This window comes from Calidris pugnax, unplaced genomic scaffold (assembly GCF_001431845.1).
Source record: "Calidris pugnax isolate Ruff unplaced genomic scaffold, ASM143184v1 scaffold421, whole genome shotgun sequence".
Taxonomy (NCBI): domain Eukaryota; kingdom Metazoa; phylum Chordata; class Aves; order Charadriiformes; family Scolopacidae; genus Calidris; species Calidris pugnax.
Window position 1 is genome coordinate 280,987 of NW_015091166.1, and position 24,975 is coordinate 305,961.

At 61.8% G+C, this 24,975-nt stretch overlaps 1 protein-coding gene across 1 annotated transcript in view; it reads left to right on the top strand.

The window, feature by feature from the left end:
• LRP1 (LDL receptor related protein 1) overlaps nt 1–24,975 on the top strand; it is a 116,789-nt gene that overhangs the window by 65,318 nt on the left and 26,496 nt on the right. The window contains exons 21-55 of the mRNA XM_014959362.1: nt 1,155–1,322; nt 1,769–1,951; nt 2,132–2,332; nt 2,421–2,666; nt 3,488–3,685; nt 4,664–4,868; nt 5,562–5,726; nt 6,116–6,360; nt 6,673–6,804; nt 6,918–7,145; nt 7,312–7,486; nt 7,969–8,063; nt 8,291–8,440; nt 8,680–8,820; nt 9,257–9,385; nt 10,824–10,955; nt 11,691–11,825; nt 11,911–12,040; nt 12,587–12,713; nt 12,972–13,123; nt 13,313–13,437; nt 14,468–14,839; nt 16,758–16,947; nt 17,353–17,557; nt 18,386–18,578; nt 18,955–19,080; nt 19,173–19,301; nt 19,700–19,819; nt 20,942–21,055; nt 21,405–21,554; nt 21,828–21,962; nt 22,572–22,688; nt 23,151–23,279; nt 24,234–24,356; nt 24,826–24,966. Coding sequence (XP_014814848.1) covers nt 1,155–1,322; nt 1,769–1,951; nt 2,132–2,332; nt 2,421–2,666; nt 3,488–3,685; nt 4,664–4,868; nt 5,562–5,726; nt 6,116–6,360; nt 6,673–6,804; nt 6,918–7,145; nt 7,312–7,486; nt 7,969–8,063; nt 8,291–8,440; nt 8,680–8,820; nt 9,257–9,385; nt 10,824–10,955; nt 11,691–11,825; nt 11,911–12,040; nt 12,587–12,713; nt 12,972–13,123; nt 13,313–13,437; nt 14,468–14,839; nt 16,758–16,947; nt 17,353–17,557; nt 18,386–18,578; nt 18,955–19,080; nt 19,173–19,301; nt 19,700–19,819; nt 20,942–21,055; nt 21,405–21,554; nt 21,828–21,962; nt 22,572–22,688; nt 23,151–23,279; nt 24,234–24,356; nt 24,826–24,966 — 5,706 coding nt within the window. The remainder of the gene's footprint in view (nt 1–1,154; nt 1,323–1,768; nt 1,952–2,131; nt 2,333–2,420; nt 2,667–3,487; nt 3,686–4,663; nt 4,869–5,561; nt 5,727–6,115; nt 6,361–6,672; nt 6,805–6,917; nt 7,146–7,311; nt 7,487–7,968; nt 8,064–8,290; nt 8,441–8,679; nt 8,821–9,256; nt 9,386–10,823; nt 10,956–11,690; nt 11,826–11,910; nt 12,041–12,586; nt 12,714–12,971; nt 13,124–13,312; nt 13,438–14,467; nt 14,840–16,757; nt 16,948–17,352; nt 17,558–18,385; nt 18,579–18,954; nt 19,081–19,172; nt 19,302–19,699; nt 19,820–20,941; nt 21,056–21,404; nt 21,555–21,827; nt 21,963–22,571; nt 22,689–23,150; nt 23,280–24,233; nt 24,357–24,825; nt 24,967–24,975) is intronic.

Below are 24,975 nucleotides of genomic sequence, written 5' to 3' on the forward strand. Positions count from 1 at the left end.
GCTCTCTGTTCATCCTGACCTCCCCCGCGGGGGTCCCACCGTGTCCTGTCCTCCGGTGTGCTCCGTCTCATCCCTGTTGTCCCCTGCTTCCCCTGGCTGCCTCTGGCAGGGGGGGTCTCTGCCTTCCTCCCTCCTGCTGTGCCTCCGCCAGCCCCCCCCCCAGGCTGGCCGGGTACCCCCCTGAGCTCCGTCCTGCTCCCCTTCCCTCTCCAGACAACGACTGCGGGGACAACAGCGACGAGGCGGGCTGCAGCCACTCCTGCTCCAGCAACCAGTTCAAGGGCAACAGCGGGCGATGCCTCCCCGTGCTCTCCTGCAGTGCCCCCCACTCTCTGGCAATGCCCCCTGCCCTACAGCAATGCCCCCTGTCTTCTCCAGCAGTGTCCCCCCCTCTCTGGCAATGCCCCCCCATCTCTGGCAATGCCCCCTTGCCCCCCAGCAGTGGGAGGGATGTTCTGGGGAGCAAAGCCCACGTCCCTCCCTCCCAGCTCCCCGAGGGAAGCTCCTCTTGGTGCTCTCCTAGAGAGCTCAGGGTCTGCTGCTGCCGGTGCAGCAACACGGCGGTGGCAGTGCCATTGTCCCCGTGCCTGCTGTGAGCTCCCCGGTGCCAGGGGAGGCAAAGGCCCTTTCCTGAGTTCAGAGGGGGCGTCCGCAGTGGCGGTGGGCGCTGGGGGGGTCCCAGGGCAGGCGGAGGGGCTGCATTGCCAGTGTCGCAGCACCCACAGACTAAAGCTGCCCCTGCCCATCAGCGGGCGACGGGGTTTCCTCCAGGCGAGCTGACACCCCCCAATTGGCTGTACCAACCCATCTCCCCATGGATGCACCCCATAAAGGAGTGCACCAGCCCCCCAGCTCCGCTCCCCCCGTGGAGCAGAGCATCCCCCTTGGTGCTGGGCACCCTCCCCAGGTACATGGCTGATCTATGCAGTTTCTGTGTTTCATTTTCTCTGTGCGCTGCTGGTGCTGTGGCAGCGCCCGCAGCGTGTTTTGGGGGGGGTGGGGAGGGCCGGGAGTGGAGCTTTTTCTCCATCCCTGTGCTCTCTCCTCTCCTGCCTGTCCTCCCCCCGGGGGGAGGGTCTGGCCCCCCCCCCCCCCCCCCCCCAGGCTGGCCGGGTACCCCCCTGAGCTCCGTCCTGCTCCCCTTCCCTCTCCAGACAACGACTGCGGGGACAACAGCGACGAGGCGGGCTGCAGCCACTCCTGCTCCAGCAACCAGTTCAAGTGCAACAGCGGGCGCTGCATCCCCGTGCACTGGACCTGCGACGGGGACAACGACTGCGGCGACTACAGCGACGAGACCCACGCCAACTGCACCAACCAGGGTGAGTTCCCCCGTCCCTGCTCAGCGTGTGTCCCCCTGGACCCACACCAACTGCACCAACCAGGGTGAGTCCCCCGTCCCTGCTCAGCGTGTGTCCCCCTGGACCCACGCCAACTGCACCAACCAGGGTGAGTCCCCCGTCCCTGTGCCGCTGCTCAGCGTGTGTCCCCCTCATCCTACCCCAGGAGGGAGTGAGCAGCAGATGGACCCTCCTGGGCATCAGCCCTGGTGCTATCCCACCTGGAAAGCCAACCCCCCCCCCGGGCAGAGTCCCACCTGCCAGGCAGGAGATCCTGCAGCCTCCTCTGCCCACTCTGGGTGCCCACATACCCACGTCCTGCACCTCGGGCTGACTGCCCCATCCTCCTCTGGTCCCCTGAGCTCGGTGGGTTCCCAGCTCCGGGGGCCAAGGCAGTGAGTGGGTGTCTGTGCCCCCCTCCCCCCCAGCCACACGCCCGCCCGGGGGCTGCCACACGGACGAGTTCCAGTGCCGGCTGGACGGGCTGTGCATCCCCATGCGCTGGCGCTGCGACGGCGACACCGACTGCATGGACTCCAGCGACGAGAAGAACTGCGAGGGGGTCACCCACGTCTGCGACCCCAACGTGAAGTTTGGCTGCAAGGACTCAGGTGAGGGCAGGGGAGGGGGGGAACTGCTGTCCATTGTCCCCTCTGACCTGGGACCTGCCTTGGTTTGGTGGGTTGGGGACAGGGATGCCAATTTTGGGGCAGCCAGGACCCTGAGTGCCTGAAATAACGTCTCCTCCGCATCTGATCTGCCCCCTCCTCGCTCCCCCCCCCCCCGGGCAGCTCGCTGCATCAGCAAGGCCTGGGTGTGTGACGGGGACAGTGACTGCGAGGACAACTCGGACGAGGAGAACTGTGAGTCGTTGGTGTGCAAACCCCCCTCCCACACCTGCGCCAACAACACCTCCATCTGCCTCCCCCCCGAGAAGCTCTGCGACGGCTCCGACGACTGCGGCGACGGCTCCGACGAGGGCGAGCTCTGCGGTGAGCGGGGGGCCGGGGGCCGGGACGCGGGGTGTCCCCCGGCCGGCAGCGGGACGAGGACCCTGACCAACGTGTCCTCTCCCCACAGACCAGTGCTCCCTCAACAACGGCGGCTGCAGCCACAACTGCACCGTGGCCCCCGGCGAGGGCATCGTCTGCTCCTGTCCCCTGGGCATGGAGCTGGGCTCGGACAACAAGACCTGCCAGATCCAGAGCTACTGTGCCAAGCACCTCAAGTGCAGCCAGAAGTGCGAGCAGGACAAGTACAACGTCAAGTGCTCCTGCTACGAGGGCTGGATGCTGGAACCCGATGGCGAGAGCTGCCGCAGCCTGGGTGCGTGCAAGGGGGGGGCACAGGGGCTGGCAGCATCGCCCCACATCCCTCTGATGGTGGTGCCCCACAACTCTCGGAGGTGGCAGCAGCAGAGCTGAGGACTGTGGGGATGGGCACACCACATTGGTCCAGAGAAGGGCGACAAAGCTGGTGAGGGGTCTGGAGAATAAGTCTGATGAGGAGAGGCTGAGGGAGCTGGGGGTGTTCAGTCTGGAGAAGAGGAGGCTGAGGGGAGACCTTCTTGCTCTCTCCAACTCCCTGAAAAGAGGGTGTAGAGCGATGGGGGTGGGTCTTCCAAGTCACAGGCGACAGGACGAGAGGAAATGGCCTCAAGTTGCACCAGGGGAGGTTCAGGCTGGATATTAGGAAACACTTTTTCACTGAAAGGGTTCTCAGCCCTTGGACTGGGCTGCCCAGGGAGGGGGTTGAGGCCCCATCCCTGGAGGTGTTCAAAAGCCGGGTTGATGTGGTGCTGGGAGGTCTGGTTTAGTGATGATGCTCCTTGTTTGTTGTGGGGGTGTCTATTTTTGTCAGTGAGGTTGACGGTTGGACAAGATGATCTTGAAGGTCCCTTCCAACCTAGAAGATTCTGTGATTCTGTGATCTGGGGGGGATCTGCCTGCCGATGGTGGACCCCTTGCTGTCCCCACCTGGCACGAGCTGCCCTTCACAGTGCGGGGGTGTGGGTGGTCCCAAAGCTGGGGCTGGGGCCAGGAACACCTTCCACCCATGGGTATGGGGACTGTTGGTCCCACACAGCCCCTGTTGGTCACTCCTGCCTTGTCTGTGCCCCCCTTCTGACCCTGCCCTGCTTCTCCCAGACCCCTTCAAGCCCTTCATCATATTCTCCAACCGTCACGAGATCCGTCGCATCGACCTGCACCGGGGTGACTACAGCGTCCTGGTCCCCGGGCTGCGCAACACCATTGCCTTGGACTTCCACCTCAACCAGAGCTCGCTCTACTGGACCGACGTCGTGGAGGACAAAATCTACAGGGGCAAACTGCTGGAGAATGGGGGTGCGTAGCCCTGAGGGCCTGGAGCAAGCTGGGGGGGGGAAGAGAGGTGGAAAATTGGGGGTGCTGTTCTGGGATAGGGTGCTCCTTGGCACCCCACACTGGAACCCACGGCTCCTCTAGTGATCCCGTTCTGCTCTCCAAAGTTGCTTATTATGTAGGAGTTAATTAGCATTCCCAGCACTTCCCTAATGGTAATTGCAGCCCAACAGCTGGGAGCACAAAGCCAGGCCCCCTCCCCATCAGTGCTGCAGAGCCGTGGGAGGGGACACCCATGGAGAGAGCCCAGCACCGGGCCACGGATGTGGGGCTGAGTCCTATGGGGCTGAGACCCTGTCTGGGGGAGAAGGAGGCCACACCTGGAGTATTGTGTCCAGTTTTGGGCACCTCAATCCAAGAGAGATCTGGAGGTGCTGGAGCGAGTGCAGAGGAGGGCAACGAAGCTGGTGAGGGGGCTGGAGAATAAAATCTTATGAAGAGTGATTGAAAGAGCTGGGACTGTTTAGTGTGAGGAAGAGGAGGCTGAGGGGAGACCTCATCACTCTCTACAACTCCTTGAAAGGACACTGTAGAGAGGTTGGTGCTGGTCTCTTCTCCCAGGTCATTAGTGACAGAAGGAGAGGGAACGGCTTCAAGCTCCAACAGGGGAGGTTTAGATTGAACATTAGGAAGGAATTTTTCACCCAAAGAGTGGTCGGGCGTTGGAAGAGGCTGCCCAGGGAGGGGGTTGAGTCCCCATCCCTGGCTGTGTTGAAGGGCCGTTTAGATGCAGTGCTGAGGGACATGGTGTAGGGGAGGACTTTGTAGAGTAGGGGAGATGGTTGGACTCGATGATCCCAAGGGTCTCTTCCAACCTGGACCATTCTATGATTCTATGAAGCCGGCCAGGCCGTGGGGAGCTGCTCAGGACTGGGGTGCAATGGTGGTGGGTGGGCTGGGGGGAGGCACTGGGCTGAGCCCTCCTGGTGTTGTGTCTCGCAGCTCTGACCAGCTTCGAGGTGGTGATACAGTACGGGCTGGCCACCCCCGAGGGACTGGCCGTGGACTGGATCGCTGGCAACATCTACTGGGTGGAGAGCAACCTGGACCAGATTGAGGTGGCCAAGCTGGACGGCACCATGCGAACCACGCTGCTGGCTGGGGACATCGAGCATCCCCGGGCCATTGCCCTGGACCCCCGCTACGGGTAAGGCAGGAGGGGCTTGAGTACTGTGTCCAGTTTTGGGCCCCCTACCATAAAAAAGACATTGAGGGGCTGGAGCGGGTCCAGAGAAGGGCGACAAAGCTGGTGAGGGGTCTGATGAGGAGAGGCTGAGGGAGCTGGGGGTGTTCAGCCTGGAGAAGAGGAGGCTGAGGGGAGACCTTCTTGCTCTCTCCAACTCCCTGAAAGGAGGGGGTAGAGAGATGGGGGTCGGTCTCTTCTCCCAAGTCACAGGCGACAGGACGAGAGGAAATGGCCTCAAGTTGCCCCAGGGGAGGTTCAGGCTGGATATTAGGAAAAATTTTTTCCCTGAAAGGGTTCTCAGCCCTTGGAATGGGCTGCCCAGGGAGGGGGTTGAGGCCCCATCCCTGGAGGTGTTCAAAAGCCGGGTTGATGTGGTGCTGGGAGGTCTGGTTTAGTGATGATGCTCCTTGTTTGTTGTGGGGGTGTCTATTTTTGTCAAAATGAGGTTGACAGTTGGACAAGATGATCTTGAAGGTCCCTTCCAACCTAGAAGATTCTGTGATTCTGGGATGTGGGTCACCGGGACTCCATGGCACCCTTGCAGAGGAACCGGGCCACAGGCTCCTGTCTGGGCACACACCCCGCTGCTGATCCGGGAGGGAGGCAGAGCTCGGTGTCCCCGTGCTGACCGTCCCTGCTCCCTGTCTCCTGCAGGATCCTCTTCTGGACTGACTGGGATGCCAGCCTGCCCCGCATCGAGGCCGCCTCCATGAGCGGCGCGGGTCGACGCACCATCCACAAGGAGACGGGCTCGGGGGGCTGGCCCAACGGGCTCACTGTGGACTACCTGGAGAAGCGCATCCTCTGGATCGACGCCAGGTAGGACCCGGCCACCACCTCTTCCCCGTCGCCTCTGGACCCCGGCCCCCTCCCCATCCCTCTTGGCTTTGGCACCTTCCCCCTCCCTTCTGTCTCGTTGTGCTGTTTGTCTGCCAGGCTGGGAGCGAAAGCCTTTGCTCCGGGGGGGGTCTGTTTGTCTCTGCGACACGTTCCAGCCTTTGCTCTGGGTTTTCTCCTCTGCGGGGACCGCGATTCCTGGTGTAAATCAGCAATCGGCCTCCTCCGCAGCACCAGGAACCAGAGCAGAGGAGGCGGCTGCTTAGACCCCGTGGGTTGTTGCTGTTGGGTTAAAGAAGCCTTTGCCTGTGCCTGGTGGCCCTTGGCTCAGCCCCATGCCTGCTCTCAGCCCTTCTCTCTGCCGGGTGTAGGTCTGATGCCATCTACTCAGCCCTGTACGACGGGACGGGGCACATCGAGGTGCTGCGGGGACACGAGTACCTGTCCCATCCCTTCGCCGTCACCCTCTATGGGGGTGAGGTCTACTGGACCGACTGGCGCACCAACACCTTGGCCAAGGCCAACAAGTGGACGGGGCACAACGTGACGGTGGTGCAGAGGACCAACACGCAGCCCTTCGACCTGCAGGTGTATCACCCCTCCCGGCAGCCCCTGGGTGAGGCCTGGGGAGGCGGAGGCAGTGGGATGGGGAGGGGGGATGGCGTGGTGGGGAGATGGTGCTGGTGCTTGGAGGGTCACTTGGGAGCTGCTCCCACCCCCATGGCTGCCCTTTCTCACACCCCACTGAGCTGGAGGTCTCCGCTGTGGCCCTGACCAGCCAGTAGAGAAGCATCCTGGGGTGATGAGGCCAACGGGTCAGAGCTCCTCGATGGGGCAGGAAGGGTCTGGAGGGCTTGCAGCTCTCTGGGACCCATCGGTCAGTGTCCCCTGGAATAGGGACATCACTGAGTCTTATCCCTTTTTGCAGCTCCTAATCCCTGTGAAGCCAACGGGGGCAAAGGGCCATGTTCCCACCTCTGCCTCATCAACTACAACCGCACGCTGTCCTGTGCCTGCCCCCACCTCATGAAGCTGGACAAGGACAACATGACCTGTTATGGTAGGGGTCTGCCCGGGCCACCCCAGGCCAGGGAGGACAAGTGGGTGCTTCGGTGCCAGCTCTGGAGACCAGGCTGAGGTCCCACGAATGCCCCTCTCCTCCTTCTCCCCCAGAGTTTAAGAAGTTCCTGCTGTACGCACGGCAGATGGAGATCCGGGGTGTGGACATCGACAACCCTTACTACAACTACATCATCTCCTTCACGGTGCCTGACATCGACAATGTCACGGTGGTGGACTACGACGCCGTGGAGCAACGCATTTACTGGTCTGATGTCCGCACCCAGACCATCAAGAGAGCCTTCATCAACGGCACCGGCGTGGAGACCGTCGTCTCTGCGGGTGGGTGTGGAGGAGCATTGCCCCACGGGGCTGCTTTCATCAGGTCCCAGAGCCACCAACCCTCCAGGAGCTTCAGCTCCATGAGATCAGCTCTTCCTCTTCATCTGAGCATCATCCCAGCCCCGTTCTCACCATTAACGAGTCTCCCTTCTCCGTTGCCTTTCAGACCTGCCCAACGCTCACGGCCTCTCTGTGGATTGGGTTTCCAGAAACCTCTTCTGGACCAGTTACGATGCCAACAAGAAGCAGATCAACGTTGCCCGGCTGGATGGCTCCTTCAAGAACGCGGTGATCCAGGGGCTGGACAAACCTCACTGCCTGGTGGTTCACCCCCTCCGGGGGTAAGTCTCCTGGGGGGTGCAGTGCCAGCGGGCGCGGGGTCAGGGTAGGAGCGTCGGAGGAGGAGGAGGAGGGGGTGTCCGTGCAGGCACACGTGTGAGTGCGCGTGACGGTGCCCATGTGCGGTGGAGGAGAAAACAGGTTGCTCTGCCGGTGTGTCAGCGCGTGTGGGAGGTGTGTGAGAGGAGACAGGAGGCGTGTGAAGGAGAACAGGCTGCGGATAAGTGTGCATCCACGAGCTGGGTGTGCACAGGGCTTTGCACAGGGCTGGGGAGTGCTCACAATCACCAAACCCCGTCCTGGAGGCGAGGAGGCCGTGGGGCTGCCCGGGCTGGGGAGAGGGAAGAGGGGCCAGCGCGGTCTGGAGGGGAGCCCAGGGGGTGTCGGGGGCTGGCAGAGTCTGGGCGGGCTGGGGGACACAGAGCTGGGCCATCTCCACGGAGCTGTTGGAGCCACCGTGCTCAGTGTCCCCTCCCTGGTGCAGGAAGCTCTACTGGACAGATGGGGACAACATCAGTGTGGCCAACATGGACGGCAGCAACCGCACGCTCCTCTTCACCAACCAGAAAGGGCCTGTTGGTACGGACCCCCCCCCCGTCCCCTCTGGTACCACCCCACCTTGCAGCACCCTTGCTGGCCCTAAAAGCCTGAGCTCTGACCACCCCGGCTCCCCGGGGGGCTGGTTTGTGCTGGGTGGCCCTGACCTCACGTGCCCATTCTCTCCATCACCCCATCCTCTCTGCCGGTCCCAGATGGTGATGGTCCCTGCACACTGCCTGGTCCCTGACAGTCCCCTTGCTTTCCAGGCCTGGCCATTGACTACCCAGAGAGCAAACTCTACTGGATCAGCTCCGGCAACGGCACCATCAACAGATGCAACCTGGACGGCAGCAACCTGGAGGTGATCGAGTCCATGAAGAGTCAGCTGAGCAAGGCGACTGCCCTGGCCATCATGGGTGAGAGCTGGCGGGGTGACGGCAGCGCTTCATGAAGCCCTTTTCCCTTTCTCCTGGCCCTGCCCAAACACAGGCAGCTCGTTGCCACCTCTCATGGCTGTGGAGGGGATGCTCCTCCACCAAAGGCTGAGCTCAGACCCCTTTTTCCAGGCTTGTAAATCCATGTGGAGCCACGGCTCTGCTGCTGGGGGCGGGAGGGGATGGGGAAACTGCTTCACATTCCTGCCTTCCCTTGACAGGCGACAAGCTGTGGTGGGCCGACCAGGCCTCCGAGAGGATGGGCACCTGCAACAAGAAGGATGGGACAGAGGTGACGGTGCTGCGCAACAGCACCACGCTGGTGATGCACATGAAGGTGTACGATGAGAGCATCCAGCAAGGTGAGCGCCTGGTCCCGGGCCAGAGGCCCTGCAGGGCCAGGCAGCAGTTCGGTTGCTCCCCCCACGTGCCAGCGGGGCCAGGGTCTGGCCCACGGTGACCAGGTGGCCCTGTCTCTTCTTGCTGGCCCAAGTCTGGCCCAGGGCACCATATCCCAAGTGTCTGCCCCGAGCGGCGCTGGCCCCGGCTGCCTCGGCCTCTCCCCCCGCTGCCCACAGGCCCTGGGGGTGTCCCCCGGCCCTGGGGGTGTCCCCCAGCCCCGGGGATGTCCTCTGGCCCCGGGGGTGTCCTCTGGCCCTGGGGATGTCCTCTGGCCCGGGGGTGTCCCCCGGCCCTGGGGGTGTCCCCCGGCCCTGGGGGTGTCCTCTGGCCCTGGGGTGTCCTCTGGCCCTGGGGGTGTCCCCTGGCCACCACTCAGCCCCCTTCTCTCTGCGGCAGCTGGAACCAACCCCTGCAGCCTGAACAACGGCGACTGCTCCCAGCTCTGCCTCCCCACGTCTGAGACCTCCCGGTCCTGCATGTGCACCGCGGGCTACAGCCTGAAGAGTGGCCAGCAGTCCTGCGAAGGTGAGTGTCCCCCTCCCCGTCCCCCTCCCCAAACCAGCCCCTCAGAGCAGAGAGACCCCCCCGCAGCCTCCCCCGGCCCTCCCTGCTGCCATGACCAAGCACTGTGTGTGTTGCTGTGGTGTGTGGAGGGTGCTGCTGCCGCTCGCCCTGGCTGTGTGGGGGCTCCTCTGACTGCCCCACACCTCCCTGCGCCCCACAGCGCTGCGGAGGGACCCTGGGGGGCAGAGGGACCCCAGAGGGGCTCGGTAGGGATCTGGGGCTCGGGCCACAGCGAGACCCTGGCGTGGGCTGTTCCTGCGAGGGGCTGGCAGCGATGAGCGAGGGGGCAGCCAGGGCTCGGGGTTTAGCAGGAGGAGGGGGCAGGATCACACAGTGGGACCCCTCGAAGGAGAGGTGACACCCGCGCTGTCAGCAGCGGGTTTGGGGTTGTTGAGTCGCCGCAGGCACCAGGAACGGGGCTGGGCAACCTGGCACAGCCTTTGCTTTGCAGATCCCCACTCCCTGCCTGCTCTGCCACTGTCTCCCTTGGGAGGAAAGAGCGGCCTCTCAAAGGCTGTTTGTGTGCAAAATGTTCTTGGTGTTTTTGGAGGGGGCTGGCAGAGCTGCTGCACCATCTGGGTCAGGGCAGGCACTGAATAACAAGCGCTGCCCTGACCCAGATGCGGCACCGAGCCCTTCGCCAGCGCTCGGGGGGGGGGGAGGCAGCTCTGGAGAGAGACCTCCCTCACGCCTCCCCTCTGCCCCACCATGGGTCAGGACCCCTTGAACAGGCTGCTCCGGCCTCCTGGGAGGTGTGGGCAAGGCCTGCAGGTCCTTCACAGAGCTGAGCAGGGAAGGGCTTTGTGTTCCGCAGGTTCCTGCCCCGGCCATCAGAAATCTTGTCCCTGAGTAGATTATTCCCCCTCCTCTTTCCTGCCATTCCTTCCCCTGCCCCGTGTGGCAGCCAAATCTCTCTCATCCCCATCACAGAGGAGTTTTCTCCTCCTTATGCCCCCGACCACAGCACTGTGGGCAGGATGAGGCACTCGACGTCCGTCAGGACAGCCTCCCCCATCCCATCCCATCCCATCCCCTCCCCGGGAGCTGCTGCTCCTGCTGCCAGCCCACGTCTCGCTTGCGTCAGCCTCCGAGTCAGCTGAGAAGTGGGCGCAGGGGCTGCCTCTCTCTGCGGGGATGCTTCAGGCACAGCCTGCCAGGGGCTCCAGCCACCACGGTCCCACCCTGCCCTGCCTGCCCCCCTCCTGTCCTGGGCCATCTGTCCGGCCTGGGGACTCGTGGTGCTGCTGTCGTGGTAGGGTCAAGCCCTGCCACCAGCCCTGCCGAGCTTGTCCTCCTCCACGGGCTGCTGTGGCAGTTTTCCATGAGTTGTGGCTGGCTGTGGAATGGGCAGGGTGTGGGTTTGGGGATGCATCTGACTAACCCTGCATCCCTGTCACAGGTGTCGGCTCCTTCCTCCTGTACTCGGTCCACGAGGGGATACGTGGCATTCCCCTGGACCCCAACGACAAGTCAGATGCTCTCGTGCCTGTGTCGGGGACCTCCCTGGCCGTGGGGATCGACTTCCATGCAGGTGACGCGGGGACTGGGAGCGGGACAACAGGGCTGGAGAGGTCAGGGAGGGGGATGCAAGGGGGACCGTCACCAGACCCTCCTTTGGCAGTGCTCTGCCTGAGAGCATCTCCCCTCGGCCACTCCAAGTGAGGGAGGGGGTCAGGTCCCCACACTGGATGTGGGCCCCCTCCCATAAAAAAGACATTGAGGGGCTGGAGCGGGTCCAGAGAAGGGCGACAAAGCTGGTGAGGGGTCTGGAGAATAAGTCTGATGAGGAGAGGCTGAGGGAGCTGGGGGTGTTCAGCCTGGAGAAGAGGAGGCTGAGGGGAGACCTTATTGCTCTCTCCAGCTCCCTGAAAGGAGGGGGTAGAGAGATGGGGGTCGGTCTCTTTTCTCAAGTCCCAGGCGACAGGACGAGAGGAAATGGCCTCAAGTTACACCAGGGGAGGTTCAGGCTGGATATTAGGACAAATTTTTTCCCTGAAAGGGTTCTCAGCCCTTGGAATGGGCTGCCCAGGGAGGGGGTTGAGGCCCCATCCCTGGAGGTGTTCAAAAGCCGGGTTGATGTGGTGCTGGGAGGTCTGGTTTAGTGATGATGCTCCTTGTTTGTTGTGTGGGTGTCTATTTTTGTCAAAATGAGGTTGACGGTTGGACAAGATGATCTTTAAGGTCCCTTCCAACCTAGAAGATTCTGTGATTCTGTGACCCAGGTGTCAGGTCACTGACACCTGCTGTCCTGCTTGGCCCCTCTCAGAGAACGACACCATTTACTGGGTGGACATGGGTCTGAGCACCATCAGCCGGGCCAAGAGGGACCAGACGTGGCGAGAGGACGTGGTCACCAACGGTATTGGGCGCGTGGAGGGCATCGCCGTGGATTGGATTGCGGGTGAGACGGGGCTCTGGAGCGGGGAGGAGTGATGGGCAGTTGGGGAGTGGGGTTCACGTGGGTCTTCACTGTCCCCTCTCTGCAGGAAACATCTACTGGACGGACCAGGGCTTTGATGTCATCGAGGTGGCCAGGCTGAATGGGTCCTTCCGTTACGTGGTCATCTCTCAGGGGCTGGACAAACCACGGGCCATCACCGTCCATCCAGAGAAGGGGTGAGACACTGCACGAAGCTGCCCTGAAAGGGCCATCAGCTGGGGGTGGGCATGTACTGGAGACCCCCAGCACCTTCCCAGCAGAGCTGTGCCACTTGCACACAATGGAGATGGACTCACAGGTCCCTGGTGCACCAAGGGACAGGCCCCCAGTGTCCAAACCAACTGGATTTAACCACCCTTTCACTGATGGGCTGAGCTTTCTGGGAGCTCCCCCTGACTTTGTGGGTGCCAGCACCTCAGAAAATCCAAGCAGAGCTTCTCCAGACTGGCTCCAGCTTTGGACGGAGTCGCAGAGAGGAGAGAGTTGCTTGGGTCTGGGGAAGGATGGAGAAGAGCCCTGTACATGGTTTCTGGGCTGCGTCCAGCTGCGATGCAGCGCTCCCTTCCCCAGCCACAGCGTGCTCTGCAGCACCCAGGGGCTGGTGGATCACCAGGGGTCTGGGCTGAGGGGGAGAGGTTCTTGTCCTCTGCTGCGATGGCCAAAAGGCCCAAGGATGCTGCTCCTGGCTGGACCCATGGTCACGTCCCTGCTGTCCCCTGCAGGTATCTCTTCTGGACAGAGTGGGGCCAGTACCCCCGCATCGAGCGGTCGCGCCTGGATGGGACCGAGAGGATGGTGCTGGTCAACGTCAGCATCAGTTGGCCCAATGGAATATCTGTTGACTACGAGGTACGGCCACTGGTGGGGACAACGGTGCCTCCCTGGGGGTGCCAAGGGTCCCTGCAGTTGTGACCCTTCTGATGGAGCCTCTGGGGACGTGGCTGCCCTCCCCATGGCCCTGCGGCACCCTCTTGAGTGGAGGGTTGTCCAGGGTTGGTCTTCTGAACCCTGAGACCTTCTGTGGGATGTGGTGGGAGCTGTGGAGGGTGCCCTAGTGCCACCCCAGTGCACTGCTCCCTTGCTGACTGGGATGGTTTTTCACCTCAGGATGGGAAGCTTTACTGGTGCGATGCCCGGACAGACAAGATTGAACGAATCGACCTGGAGACAGGTGAAAACCGAGAGGTTGTGCTGTCCAGCAACAACATGGACATGTTCTCGGTGTCGGTCTTCGAGGAGTACATTTACTGGAGCGATAGGTACAGTGCCCGAGGGGTCTGGTGGTGCTGGGGGGGATCTGGTGGTGCTGGGGGGTTCTGGTGGTGCTGGAGGGGTCCAGCGGTGCTGGGGGGGGGACACCAGCCGTGTGGGAGGTTGGGGATACCTGGTGGGTGCTATGGGGAAGTTGGGTCCCGCGTTGGTCGCTCGGTGACTCCGTCCCTTCTTAGGACTCACGCGAACGGCTCCATCAAAAGAGGCAACAAGGACAACGCCACGGAATCGGTGTCCCTGCGGACGGGGATCGGCGTCCAGCTCAAGGACATCAAAGTCTTCAACCGGGCCAGGCAGAAGGGTGCGTGTGCAGGAGCGGGGTGTCAGCCCCCCGTGCAGCGCTGCCGATGGCCCAACAGCCGGCAGATGTGGGGAGGGGGGGATGGAGAAACAACCAACAAATGGACCACTGTGTCCTTGTGAAAGAGCCGTCGTGCTGCTGGCTGAGCCCTTTTCATAGAATCAGAGAATCATAGAGTTGTCCAGGCCGGAAGGGACCTCCCAAGGTCATCTAGTCCGACCCCCCCGCAGTCAGCAGGGACACCCCCAACTAGACCAGGTTGCCCCATCGAGCCTCCCCTTGAATATCTCCAGGGAAGGGGCCTCAACCACCTCCCTGGGCAACCTGTCCCAGTGCTCCACCACCCTCCCAGTGAAGAACCCTCTCCTCATCTCCAGTCTCAAGCTGTTCCCCTCCAGCTTGAAGCCATTGCCCCTCGTCCTGTCACTGCAGCCCTTTCTAAACAGGCTCTCCCCAGCCTTCCTGTAGCCCCCCCTCAGGTACTGGAAGGCTGCTCTTAGGTCTCCCCGGAGCCTCCTCTTCTCCAGGCTGAACAACCCCAGCTCCCTCAGCCTGTCCTCGGAGCAGAGGTGCTCCATCCCCCTCATCATCCTCGTGGCCCTCCTCTGGACCCTCTCCATCAGGTCCATGTCCTTCCTCTATTGAGGGCTCCAGCCCTGCACACAAGACTCCAGGTGAGGTCTCACCAGAGCAGAGCAAAGTGGCAGAATCCCCTCTCTGGACCTGCTGGCAACGCAGCTTTTGATGCAGCCCAGGATGGGATTGTCCTTCTGGGCTGCAAGTGCCCACTGCCTGCTCATGTCCAGCTTCTCCTCCACCAGCACCCCCAAGTCCCTTTCCTCAGGGCTGCTTTCCAATCCCTCACCCCCCAGTTTGTATTGGTGGTGAGGATTGTTCCGGCCCAGGTGCAGAACCTTTTCTTCACCCGCTTCCTCTGGGAGAGGGAGAGGTGAAAAGCGGCTGAGCGGGAGCATCCTCCTTCACAGAGCCTGCCCAGTTCCTCCAACAATCCCCCCTCTTTCCTCCCCAGGCACCAACATCTGTGCCCAGAGCAACGGGGGCTGCCAGCAGCTCTGCCTCTTCCGCGGCCACGGGCAGAGGACGTGCGCCTGCGCCCACGGGATGCTGTCCGAGGACGGGGTGAGCTGCCGGGACTACGATGGCTACCTGCTCTACTCGGAGCGCACCATCCTCAAGAGCATCCACCTGTCAGACGAGAACAACCTCAACGCCCCCATCAAGCCCTTCGAGGATGCGGAGCACATGAAGAACGTCATCGCCCTGGCCTTTGACTACCGCTACGGCTCCAAGGGCAGCAACCGCATCTTCTACAGCGACATCCACTTTGGCAACATCCAGCAGATCAATGACGATGGCACGGGGCGCAAGACCATCGTGGAGAGTGAGTATCACCAGGCTCCCTCCACGAGCATCTGCCCTCAGATCCCACTTTCATAGAATCATAGAATCATAGAATTGCCCAGGCCAGAAGGGACCTCCAAAGGGCATCTCGTCCCACCCCCCCGCAGTCAGCAGGGACACCCCCAACTAGACCAGGTTGCCCCATCGAGCCTCCCCTTGAATATCTCCAGGGAAGGGGCCTCAACCACCTCCCTGGGCAACCTGTCCCAGTGCTCCACCACCCTCCCAGTGAAGAACCCTCTCCTCATCTCCAGTCTCAAGCTGTTCCCCTCCAGCTTGAAGCCATTGCCCCTCGTCCTGTCACTGCAGCCCTTTCTAAACAGGCTCTCCCCAGCCTTCCTGTAGCCCCCCCTCAGGTACTGGAAGGCTGCTCTTAGGTCTCCCCGGAGCCTCCTCTTCTCCAGGCTGAACAACCCCAGCTCCCTCAGCCTGTCCTCGGAGCAGAGGTGCTCCATCCCCCTCATCATCCTCGTGGCCCTCCTCTGGACCCTCTCCATCAGGTCCATGTCCTTCTTCTATTGAGGGCTCCAGCTCCTCTTCTCCAGGCTGAACAACCCCAGCTCCCTCAGCCTGTCCTCGGAGCAGAGGTGCTCCATCCCCCTCATCATCCTCATGGCCCTCCTCTGGACCCTCTCCATCAGGTCCATGTCCTTCTTCTATTGAGGCCTCCAGCCCTGCACACAAGACTCCAGGTGAAGTCTCACCAGAGCAGAGCAAAGTGGCAGAATCCCCTCTCTGGACCTGCTGGCAATGCATCTTTTGATGTGTTTCCTCTTCTCCCCCACCACCTCTCCCTGAACTCCCTCCTTCCTTGCCCAAGGGCGCTGTTTCCTTTTCTCTCTTAACGTTTTTTGGTGTTTTCAAGAGGTGTGTTGAGTGGCAGCTCTTAAGGGTTCAGCTGTGAGCTTTCTCCCAGAGCCTCTGGAAGAGGCAGCAGCCGGTGGTAGGGGGTGCAAGTGTTGGGAGCAGCCCTAAGAGCTTGTTCTGGCACGAAGAGTGTGTCACAAGGCTCGGCCGTGCACGGGGACGCGCACTGCTCTGGAAACAAGGCAGCAAACCCGGCATCCGCTCGGTGTCTGCCTTTGACTTCCAAGACAGACCTGAGCAAACCCTGCCACATCTTCTCCTCCAACCCTCCATTTGCCCTTGGTTGACTTTATTGGCTCCTACAGCAGTTGGAAAGCCCATGTCTGTTGCTCTGTGTCACCAGGGAGCAGCTCCGGCAAGGGTTATAGATGCGCTCGCTAATGAGTGTATTTACATTTGGCGCTTGGGGTGGCTGTTATCACCGAGATCAGGAGAGCAGGGCCCATCTGTCGTAGCTGGTTCATTAAACCTTTTGCTGATAGTTAACGAGGGAGGAAGGATGGGTGTACAGTTCAAGTTCCTGGCCTGAGAGCTGGAGGGAAGGTCTTCCTGGTCGGCCACAAGTCTTTTGTCTCGTCACTCTGGGCCTCGGGGCCTCAGCTCTCCCCAGGCAGAGGGAGACCCTTCCCTTCCCAGTGCCAGGCTGGGGGACAGGAGGACCCAGAGTGAGCCCCAGACTCTGCAGGGGAGATGATGAGAGCAGGAGCTTGAAAGCCAAGTCCTCATTTCATCGTAGGTGAACATCACTCAGCTGTCCTGCAAGAAAGAGTCCTTACTGGTTGCCTGGGAGCCCCCCTAAAGTCTCCTGGGCTCTCATCTCAGCCATTAGCCCACCCAGCCCTGCTGAATCCCTTCAGGTGCTGCCACTTTGGTGCCCTGGTAGCAGACACCCAGAGCCTCTGAGGGAGTTTTATGGGGTGTAATTAAAAGCACTAACTTCAGGCTGCCGAAGGAGCCGTGTCCAAGGGAGTTGAGCAGCCTTGCGGGGAGCACGGGCTGGACATGACCCTTTCCTGTCCTCCCCCCTGCAGATGTGGGCTCAGTGGAGGGACTGGCGTACCACCGTGGCTGGGACACGCTCTACTGGACCAGCTACACCACCTCCACCATCACCCGCCACACCGTGGACCAGAGCCGCCTGGGGGCTTTTGAGAGGGAGACGGTGATCACCATGTCGGGGGACGACCACCCCCGGGCCTTCGTGCTGGACGAGTGCCAGAAGTGAGTGGCCATCGGTGGCCCAGCCAGCCCTCCCAGGGGTCCAGGTGGTCCCAGGGCCAGCGTCCAGGTTGGACCCCCCTCCACGGGGGAGGAAGCACTGGTTGTCACCACAGAGAGTATTGGAACCCCCGGGAGGAAAGGCCCTGTGTCCACCTCCCCACACCTTCAGCACCCCAAAACAACGACACAAACCCCATCCTGTGCCCTTCTCCATGTGTGCCATGGGCTACCACATTTCCCAGCTGGCTGTAGTGGCCTCATTCGTCCCCTCCCACCTCTTTTTATGTGGGGACAATGTCCCATCCATCCCAAAGTCCCTGGAAGCCCCACAGAGGGGTGGGCTGAGCCAACGTGTACGTGGCAGATCTGGGGCTGTAAAGGCTTCGCGTGTCTCTCCCCTTCCAGCCTGATGTTCTGGACCAACTGGAACGAGCAGCATCCCAGCATCATGCGTGCCACCCTCTCTGGTGCCAACGTCCTCATCATCATCGACCAGGACATACGGACACCCAATGGGCTGGCCATTGACCACAAGGCCGAGAAGATCTACTTCTCTGATGCCACGCTGGACAAAATTGAGCGCTGTGAATACGATGGCTCCCACCGCCACGTGAGTCCAGACCCAGCCCAGAGCTGGAGGAGGGGTTCAACGAGTGTCAAAAATGGGGCTGGGGTGTTCTTGTGGGAGAGCAGAGCAGTTCCTGGGGCACCGGGAGGGTCCCTGGGGGCAGACCCAGGTGGCCAAGAAAGCCAACGGCATCCTGGCTTGTATTAGAAATAGTGTGACCAGCAGAAGTAGGGAGGTGATTGTGCCCCTGTGCTCAGCACTGGGGAGGCCACAGCTCGAGTGTTGTGTCCAGTTTTGGGCACCTCAATCCAAGAGAGATCTGGAGGTGCTGGAGCGAGGGCAGAGGAGGGCAACGAAGCTGGTGAGGGGGCTGGAGAATAAAATCTTATGAAGAGCAGCTGAAGGAGCTGGGGCTGTTTAGTGTGAGGAAGAGGAGGCTGAGGGGAGACCTCATCACTCTCTACAACTCCTTGAAAGGACACTGGAGAGAGGTTGGTGCTGGTCTCTTCTCACAGGTAATTAACAATAGAATGAGAGGGAACGGCTTCAAGCTCCAACAGGGGAGGTTTAGATTGAACATTAGGAAGGAATTTTTCACCCAAAGAGTGGTCGGGCGTTGGAAGAGGCTGCCCAGGGAGGGGGTGGAGTCCCCATCCCTGGCTGTGTTGAAGGGCCGTTTAGATGCAGTGCTGAGGGCCATGGTGTAGGGGAGGACTTTGTAGAGTAGGGGAGATGGTTGGACTCCATGATCCCAAGGGTCTCTTCCAACCTCAATGATTCTATGATTCTATGGGCTGTGTTCAGGGTGGTGCTGGGGGCTGTGACCTACAGCCAGGTTCCTTGTGCTCACCGTTTGCCAACGTCCTGCAGGTGATCCTGAAATCGGAGCCCGTGCACCCCTTTGGCCTGGCTGTCTACGGCGATTACATCTTCTGGACAGACTGGGTGCGCAGGGCTGTGCAACGAGCCAACAAATACGTGGGCACCGACATGAAGCTCCTGAGGGTTGACATCCCCCAGCAGCCCATGGGCATCATCGCCGTGGCCAACGACACCGACAGCTGTAAGGACCCCGCGCGTCCCACCGCGTCCCTCACCGCCCTCAGCCCTGTTCCCCGGCCACACCGTGCTGCTCTTCAGGCCAGGGGAGGGGGGGATCCCATCCCACCATCCTGCCTGGTCCATCACTGCCCCTTTGGGACCCTCAAGCCAAGGCCTGTCCATCTCCAAACCCCGTGCAGGCTGGAGAGAGAGAGAATTTGCCCCATTTCTGCTTTTCCCAGGGCGTCCTCCTTGCAAGATGTGGGGAGACTGGATGCTCCCAACCCCCTGCATCCCCCATAGCCCCATCTGAGGAGTTTGGGGAGGAGCCCCAAGTTTTTCTCTCCCCAGCAGGGAGGACAAGGGTCCCTGGTGTGACTGCTCCTTGTCTCTCCTAGGCGAGCTGTCCCCGTGCAGGGTGAACAATGGTGGCTGTCAGGATCTCTGCCTGCTCACACCCAAGGGACACGTCAACTGCTCCTGCCGCGGGGAGCGCGTCCTGCAGGAGGATTTCACCTGCAAAGGTAGAGGGGAGGTGGACACGGGAGCTGGTGGAGATGGGGAGGAGAGGCCGGTCCCAACCCAGCCAGAGCTGACCTTCCCCGTGTCCCCCCAGCCCTGAATTCCACCTGCAACGTGCACGATGAGTTCGAGTGTGGAAACGGCGACTGCATTGACTTCAGCCGGACCTGCGACGGCGTGGTCCACTGCAAGGACAAGTCGGATGAGAAGCAGTCCTACTGCAGTAAGGTTCCTCCTCTTGCTGCTTTGCTCAAACACGCACACGCGCCCCCCCAGCACCTGCAGGCACCGGGCTCCAGGGTTCTGGGTGTCTTCTCATGTGCCTCAAGTGCTTGCAGTCCCTCTTGTCTTCCCAGAGATGGGCTTTTAAGGGCTCCAGATCTTTTTCGGTTCTGGGGGGCAGGCTGGAGGGTGAGAAACCTTGAGCTGACCCTGCCTCTAACACCAGCCCTCGGCTCCTCTGCTGGGCAAAGACCAAGCATGACCCTGCACAGCACGAGGGAGCCCATTTCCTAATCCTGCCTTGTTGAGTTTCTTCCTCCGCTGAAGGGTCTCTGAGGGGCTGAGACACCAACCCTCCCCTCGCACTCACCTCTTCCTCCTCCTCTTCCTCCCTGGCAGGCAGCCGCAAGTGCAAGAAGGGCTACCTGCACTGCATGAACGGGCGCTGCGTCGCCAGCCGCTACTGGTGCAACGGCGTGGACGACTGCGGGGACAACTCGGACGAAGTGCCGTGTAACAGTAAGCACAGCCTGTCTGGCTCCTGGCCAGCCCTTGCCAAGGCTCTGTCAGCCATCTGGGACAGGGACAGAGGCTTCGGGAAGGAGTTACCTTCAGCTTGACAGGGTCAGAGCAGAGCCAGGGCTTGACGGAGAGTTGAGGGCTGTTTGCGCCACACACCGCTTTGTAAAACTTACTCCGTGACATCTGGGAGGAGGAACTCTCCCGAGCGTGGCCCTGCAGCACCCAGAACCCATGGGGAAGGTCAGGAGCTTCCCTGAGCCCATCGAGGTCTGGGCAAGCTCAGGAGAGGAGCTGGGGCTGCTGGGGAGAGTGTAGGAGCCAAAGAGGCAGGAGGTCTCAGACAGGAGGGGACTGGAGCTGGGAGCGCAGGGTCAGGCTGTGCTGGGCAGGGGGTGTCCACAGCTCGAGTGGGGGGCCATGGGGTGGCTGAACCCACGGGGAAGGTCAGGAGCTTCCCTGAGCCTGTCAGGGTCTGGTGGCCAAAGGCCAGCTCAGGAGAGGAGCTGGGGCTGCTGGGGAGAGCGAGGAGCCAAAGAGGCGGGAGGTCTCAGACAGGAGGGGACTGGAGCTGGGAGCGCGGGGTCAGGCTGTGCTGGGCAGGGGGTGTCCGCAGCTCGAGTGGGGGGCCATGGGGTGGCTGTACCCACGGGGAAGGTCAGGAGCTTCCCTGAGCCCGTCGGGGTCTGGTGGCCACAGGCCAGCTCAGGAGAGGAGCTGGGGCTGCTGGGCAGAGAGGGGGAGCCAAAGAGGCAGGAGGTCTCAGACCCCTCAGGAGGGGACTGGAGCTGGGAGCTCAGGGTCAGGCTGTGCTGGGCAGGGGGTGTCCGCAGCTCGAGTGGGGGGCCATGGGGTGGCTGTACCCACGGGGAAGGTCAGGAGCTTCCCTGAGCCCGTCGGGGTCTGGTGGCCACAGGCCAGCTCAGGAGAGGAGCTGGGGCTGCTGGGCAGAGAGTGGGAGCCAAAGAGGCAGGAGGTCTCAGACCCCTCAGGAGGGGACTGGAGCTGGGAGCTCAGGGTCAGGCTGTGCTGGGCAGGGGGTGTCTGCAGCTCGAGTGGAGGGCCATGGGGTGGCTGTACCTCGGCTCAACCTCATCCTCTGTGGGGGTTTCCCCCCTGCAGAAACCAGCTGCGCTGCTACCGAGTTCCGCTGCCGCGACGGGAGCTGCATCGGGAATTCAAGCCGCTGCAACCAGTTCATCGATTGCGAGGACGCTTCGGATGAGATGAACTGCAGTGAGTGTCCCCCTTCCCTGCTGCCGCCCGAGCTCTGCCCTGCTGCAGCTCTGGGGATGCTCCAGTGGGCAGGGCTCCGGGTCCCTGCACCCCCTTTTGGTTTTGGGAACTTGTGCTGAATCACGGAGGGACAAGGGTCCTGGCCCCCATCCCCTCAGTGGGGCACCCCCCTGGCCCCTCACCACCCCACAGCCTGTCAGAAAGGCTGATCCCACAGCTCGGTGCTGCTGTGGGGAGGGAAGGGCTGGCAGCAGCAGGGCCAGGGCTCGTGCTGCGCGGTGGGAGCAGGACCCAAAGGGCTGTGCCACCGGCAAGCAACGCCCCTCACCCGGGGGTCCCTTCCTTGCAGCCGCCACTGACTGCAGCAGCTATTTCAAGCTGGGGGTGAAGGGTACCACGTTCCAGAAATGTGAACACACCTCTCTGTGCTACGCCCCGACCTGGGTGTGTGATGGGGCCAACGACTGTGGAGACTACTCAGACGAGCGCAACTGCCCGGGTGAGAGTGGGGAGAGGAAAAGGGGGTTCGGGGCCGGGAGATGGGGGCATCACACCAACCCTCTGGTCGGGTGCTCCCATTTTGGGGTCTGTTTGGGTGGTGGGTGCTTTGTTTGCCCACCGGGACCATCGTCCTGTGCCTGTGCAGCCCGTGCACAGAGGGTGCCACAGGGTGCCGATGGATGCGGGGTCACAGAGGGGGTTTTGGGTTGGGAGGAGGAGGCAGGACGCGTCCCCGCCACCCCGTTTACCTGACAGTTCCTTCACAAACCAGGTGGGAGGAAGCCCAAGTGTCCGGCCAATTACTTCGCCTGCCCGAGCGGGAGGTGCATCCCCATGACTTGGACCTGCGACAAAGAGGACGACTGCGAGAACGGGGAAGACGAGACTCACTGCAGTGAGCGGCAGGGTGGGGAGAGCGAGGGCCTCTGGGGTGACAGCGTGGGGTGGGGAGAGCGAAGGCCTCTGGGGTGACAGCGTGGGGTGGGGAGAGCGAGGGCCTCTGGGGGGACAGCGTGGGGTGGGGAGAGCGAAGGCCTCTGAGGTGACAGCGTGGGGTGGGGAGCACAAGCGCGTGCTGGAGGGGAGGCAGGACCCTCTCCTCTCCCCGACATCCCTTTGCCAAGCACCAGACTCCAGATTCTTCCCCCTCTGTGGTCTTATTCCACCAGTTTGGGCTTTTCACGGTGACCAGTGCAAACGTCCTGGTGCGTTTGTTTGCTGAGCACACGCACGAGTGTCTGTGGCCATTTTGAAGTACGGCTCACTTAAGTTATGGTTTTAGTTCTAACCTCCCTGAACAAACCACAAACGGTGCTCGGGAACCTCCCCAGTTCTAGGGTAGGGAATCCCACTCTGCCAAGCCCCTCAGCGTGGCCTGTGGGCACTGCCAGAGCCCCAGCACCACCCTGGGTGCCAGCCCCAGAGCCCAGCTGGCCCGGCGTGGCTGTGCTCTGCTGCCACATCTTGCCCACGTCGCCCCGGCTCTCACCCCTCCTCTCTCTCTCCTCCTCTCCAGACAAGTTCTGCTACCCCGTGCAGTTCGAGTGCAACAACCACCGCTGCATCTCCAAGCTCTGGGTGTGCGACGGGGCAGACGACTGCGGGGACGGCTCTGACGAGGACAGTCGCTGCCGTGAGTCTGCTCTCACCTCCCTCAGTCCCTGCTGCTCCGTCTCCCCGTGTTCCTGCCTCTGCCCATCCCTTCTCCCACCTTTGCCTCCCTGTGCCGTGGTCCTCGTTGCTCTCCTGCCCCCCCCATATCCTGCCCCCCCCCTCCCCCATCATTTCAGGCTGGATATTAGGAAAAATTTTGTCACTGAAAGGGTTCTCAGCCCTTGGAATGGGCTGCCCAGGGAGGGGGTTGAGGCCCCATCCCTGGAGGTGTTCAAAAGCCGGGTTGATGTGGTGCTGGGAGGTCTGGTTTAGTGATGATGCTCCTTGTTTGTTGTGGGGGTGTCTATTTTTGTCAGTCGGGTTGACGGTTGGACAAGATGATCTTGAAGGTCCCTTCCAACCTAGAAGATTCTGTGATTCTGTGATCATCGTTCCCCGCAGTGGGGGTGACTGGTCTCCTTCCTGCTTTTCCCTTCCCCAGGGCTGACCACCTGCAGCACAGGATCCTTCCAGTGCCCGGGCACCTACGTGTGTGTGCCGGAGCGCTGGCTCTGCGACGGTGACAAGGACTGTGCGGACGGAGCTGACGAGACCCTCGCTGCCGGCTGCTGTGAGTCCCCAGAGCGGGGGGCTCAGGGGTGCGCGGTGGGGCCGGGGGCCAGAGCAGGGTGTAGGGCACCAGAGCTCCCTGGGGGGGCTGCCCCCTGCTCCCCAGGGTCCCCGTCAGGACAGGACATTAGGGAGGTGATTGTCCCCCTGTGCTCAGCACTGGGGAGGCCACACCTGGAGTGTTGTGTCCAGTTTTGGGCACCTCAATCCAAGAGAGATCTGGAGGTGCTGGAGCGAGGGCAGAGGAGGCAACGAAGCTGGTGAGGGGGCTGGAGAATAAAATCTTATGAAGAGTGATTGAAAGAGCTGGGACTGTTTAGTGTGAGGAAGAGGAGGCTGAGGGGAGACCTCATCACTCTCTACAACTACGTGAAAGGACACTGTAGAGAGGTTGGTGCTGGTCTCTTCTCACAGGTCATTAGTGACAGAACGAGAGGGAACGGCTTCAAGCTCCAACAGGGGAGGTTTAGACTGAACATTAGGAAAGAATTTTTCACCCAAAGAGTGGTCGGGCGTTGGAAGAGGCTGCCCAGGGAGGGGGTGGAGTCCCCATCCCTGGCTGTGTTGAAGGGCCGTTTAGATGCAGTGCTGAGGGCCATGGTGTAGGGGAGGACTTTGTAGAGTAGGGGAGATGGTTGGACTCGATGATCCCAAGGGTCTCTTCCAACCTGGACGATTCTATGATTCTCTGATGCCTCGTCCTGGCCACTTGCCCACCAGGCACTGCCTGCTCATGTCCAGCTTCTCCTCCACCAGCACCCCCAAGTCCCTTTCCTCAGGGCTGCTTTCCAATCCCTCACCCCCCAGTTTGTATTGGTGGTGAGGATTGTCCCGGCCCAGGTGCAGAACCTTGCATTTGCTCTTGTTGAACCTCATGAGGTTCACCTGGGCCCACCTACCTCTCCAGCCTGATGGTGGGGATGGTGGGGGTGCTGACAGCGATGTCTCCTCGCAGTGTACAACAACACCTGCGACGAGCGGGAGTTCATGTGCGGGAACCGGCAGTGCATTCCCAAGCACTTTGTGTGTGACCACGACGACGACTGCGGCGACGGCTCCGACGAGTCCCCGGAGTGCGGTGGGTTCCGGGGGGACTTGTGGGGGGGGGACACAGCGAGGGCTCTGTCTCCTGTGGTACTAGCCCTGGCAGCCACGCTGGGTCTCCTGGGCTTTGAGATGGAACCCTGCAAAGGCCTTCATCATCCAGGAGAGGTTTGATGTGAGAGGAGGGTGAGGGGGGAGCAGGAGGGGTTTGGTGCGGGGGAGGTGTGACCCCAGCCCCGCTGCGGGGCCTCCACCCTGGCACAGAGCAGTTTTGGAGAGACCCAAACCCACCCATCTTTGCTGCCTCCGCGGCTCCTGCTCTGCTCGAGGAGGCTGTGGGGAGGTTTGGGCACGGGTGCCATGGCTCCAGAGTGCCCCCGGGGCTCTTGGGCTGGCTCGGGGAGGTTTGGGCAGGGGTGCCATAGCTCCAGAGTGCCCCCGGGGCTCCTGGGCTGGCTCGGGAAGGTGGGCAGCACCATCTGATCCCCCCTGTCCTCCTGCAGAGTATCCCACCTGCGGCCCTCACGAGTTCCGCTGCGCCAACGGCCGCTGCCTCAGCAACCGGCAGTGGGAGTGCGACGGCGAGTTCGACTGCCACGACCACTCGGACGAAGCGCCCAAGAACCCCCGTTGCAGCAGCCCAGGTACCCGCA